The following is a 3475-nucleotide window of genomic DNA, read 5'->3' as shown; positions in this document are numbered from 1 at the left end:
CCAGCAAAACCCTTCCGTAAAGTTTTAATTATCCATCCTCCTCATCGCATTTATGCACACTAAGGAGTGGCAACGCGCACACACACACACTCGTTCACACACACACACTCACATACACACACTCGTTCACACACACACGTTCACAAACGCACTCACATACACACTCGTTCACACACACATACACACACTCGTTCACACACACACACACACACACACACACACACGTTCACAAACACACACACTCACATACACACTCGTTCACACACACTCACATACACACTCGTTCACACTCACATACACACACTCGTTCACACACTCACATACACACACTCATACACACATTCACATACACACACACAATCACATACACACTCATATACACACACATTCACAGACACACACATTCTCACAGTCACATACTTACACACGCTCATATACACACATTCACACGCACACACAGTCACATACACACATTCACATACACACAGTCACATTCACAGTCACATACACACATTTTCAGTCACATACACACACATTTTTCACACATTCACACACACACAGTCACATACACACATTCACACACACTCACATACTTTCACCCACACATTCAGGGGGAGGTGGGAGGGGGGGGGGGGAAGGAGGACATGACAAGGATGATACGAGGATTCCTCGGCTCTTCTCCCTCTGGTTCAAATCAGCGACGATGCCTGATTCACTGAAAAAGAGTCGAACGGTCTTGATTCCTAAGTGCGAGGATCAGGAACACCCGAAAGATATCGACAACTGGCACCCGATCACCATCGGTCCTATGCTGCTTCGCCTGTTCACCAAGATCATGGCGAAACGTCTCAGCGAGACGGTCTGGATGAACCCTCGGCAGAAGGGTTTCCTGGCAGCTACTCCCGGGTACAATGAGAACATTGCCATCCTCGAGATCATCATAAAGGGAGAGTGAAAAAGACCAGGAAGGACCGCGCAGTTGTCTTTGTCGATCTGGCCAAGGTGTTTGACTCGGTTGGGCACCAGCTCATTGTGAAAGTATTACAGAGAATGAGACTACCACCAGATTTCATAACGATGGTCACTGACCTGTACAATGGCAACACTACCATGGTCGAAGGTAACAAAACCAAGACCGCTGAAATAAAGATAGAGAGGGGTGTCAAGCAAGGAGACCCACTCTCGCCAATGCTATTTAACATAGATTTGGATCCACTGATATGGTCCCTGGAGGAGGCCAACTCAGGGGTCATCATGCCCGAGAGAGAGAACCGAGTCAACTGCTCTGCTTTGGCCTTTGCGACTGATATCGCTTTTCTGAGTGACTCTCATATAGAGATGGAAAAGAACCTGAAGCTCCTCCAGACTTTCTGCACCAATGTGGGCTCAGCGATTAACGTCACTAAGACCAAACACTTCCACTTCACTCACAAGTCGAAGACCTTTGTATACAACCATCGCGAAAACTGAAAGAGGTTATCGCCGACATCCCTCCAGGGGACAGAGAGAAATACCTGGGAGCCCGAATACACCCATGGGCAGGTGTGACAGAGGAGAGTGGTCGGAGAAGCTCAAAGACTGGACTAGTGCTTTACAGGCAGCGGCTCGCCGACCAGCACAGAAAGACAGGATCCTGAAGACCCATGTCACCCCCAGGATGTATTTTCATTTGATCCTCTCCGCAGCATCGCAGAATACGCTCTGCCATTTGGACCAAATCATACGGAATATCACCAAAGAAATTCTACACCTCCCACCGCATGTGAGCGACGGAATCCTGTATTCCAACAGGAGTGGTGGACTGGGTACGCCCAAACTCAAATTGTAGATTCCATCCGCGATTATCCGCAAACGCAAAGCACTCGGGAAGTCCACGGACAGGGTCGTAAGGACGTCCTTCCAGTACCAGGACGAAAGCAATATTGACACCATCGGAGGACTGCGTATGCTCAAGGTCCTAAAGGAAGTCAAGGAATTCCTTTCCTTTCTAAAAAAATATTGTTATTGAAATATTTGTAAATGTTTATAACAAAACAGAAAAAGGCGTTAAACATTAACAAAGAGCAAAAATAGATATTTCCCTGAACGGCCCTGTCTTCACAGACCACCTAAAATAACAAATAAACTAATCCCCCCTCCCCCCCCCCTCGGAAAGCTGCTCCTGCCGACATTTTAAATTCAATTTCCCCAAGAAAGTCGACGAACGGCTGCCACCTCCGGGAGAACCCTAACATTGACCCTCTTAAGGCAAACTTTATTTCCTCGAGACTGAGAAACCCAGCCATGTCACTAACCCAGGTCTCCACACTCGGGGGCTTTGAGTCCCTCCACATTAACAAGATCCGTCTCCACGCTACCAGGGAGGCAAAGGCCAAGACGTCGGCCTCTTTCACTCCCTGAACTCCCGGATCTTCCGACACTCCGAGAATCACCACCTCTGGATTCGGCACCACCCGTGTTTTTAGCACTGTGGACATTGCCTTGGCAAACCCCTGCCAGAACCCTCCCAGTTTCGGGCATGCCCAAAACATGTGGACATGATTTGCTGGGCTTCCCGCGCACCTCACACATCTAACCACAACCCCGAAAAACTTGCTCATCCTCGCCGCCGTCATTGTGCCTGGTGGACTAACTTAAATTGTATTAGACTGAGCCTGGCACATGATGAGGAGGAACTGACCCTGCTTCGGGCTTCTGCCCATAGTCCCAGCTCGAACTCCCCTCCTAACTCGTCCTCCCACTTGCCCCTCAGCTCCTCCACCAGGGTTTCCGCCACCTCCGAAAGCTCCTGGTAGATATCCGACACCTTCCCCTCCCCCACCCATGTACCGGACACTACTCTGTCCTGTATCCCCCATGGTGGCAGCAGCGGGAAGGCCACCACCTGCTTCCTCAGGAAGGTTTGCACTTGTAAATACCTAAAGCCATTCCCTGGCGGCAATTTAAATTTGTCCTCCAGCGCTTGCAGGCTGGGGAAAGCTCCCATCTATAAACAGGTCACCCATCCTCCTAATACCCACCCTCTGCCACCGCTGGAACCCACCGTACATCCTACTCAGCAGGAACCTGTGGGGAGGGGAGGGGAAGGGTGGGGAGGGGGAGGTAAGGGGGGTGGGATGAGTGGGGGAGTGGAAGGGGGAATGTGAGGGGGAGGAGGAGGGGAAGGTGGGAAGGAGGTGGGGAGTGGAAGGTGAGGGGGAGGGGGCAATGTGGGGGGGGATGGGAAGGGGCGATGTGGGGGGGAGGGGAATGGGAAGGGGCGATGGGGGGAGGGGAATGGGAAGGAGGAGGAGGGGGCGATGTGGGGTGAGGGAGGGGAAGGGGGGAAGGAGGTGGGGGGAGGGAGAGGGGGAGGTGGGGGAGGGAGAGGGGGAGGTGGGGGAGGGAGAGGGAAGGTGAGGGGGAAGGGGGAGAGGGAGGGGGAAGGAGGTGCGGGGAGGGGGTGATGTGGGGGGGAATGGGAAGGGGCGATGTG

The 3475-nt window shown here is 52.1% G+C and overlaps 1 protein-coding gene across 1 annotated transcript in view; it reads right to left on the bottom strand.

Annotated features, from left to right (window-relative positions):
* Positions 1-1591: 1591 nt before the first annotated feature.
* LOC119961323 (tonsoku-like protein) overlaps positions 1592-3475 on the bottom strand; it is a 32266-nt gene continuing 30382 nt past the window's right edge. Inside the window, exon 8 of the mRNA XM_038788717.1 lies at positions 1592-1701. Coding sequence (XP_038644645.1) covers positions 1592-1701 — 110 coding nt within the window. The remainder of the gene's footprint in view (positions 1702-3475) is intronic.

This window comes from Scyliorhinus canicula, unplaced genomic scaffold (genome assembly GCF_902713615.1).
Source record: "Scyliorhinus canicula unplaced genomic scaffold, sScyCan1.1, whole genome shotgun sequence".
NCBI classification, from domain to species: Eukaryota; Metazoa; Chordata; class Chondrichthyes; order Carcharhiniformes; family Scyliorhinidae; genus Scyliorhinus; species Scyliorhinus canicula.
The sequence above is the reverse complement of the archived record's forward strand: the minus strand, read 5'-3'. Positions and strand labels throughout refer to the sequence as shown.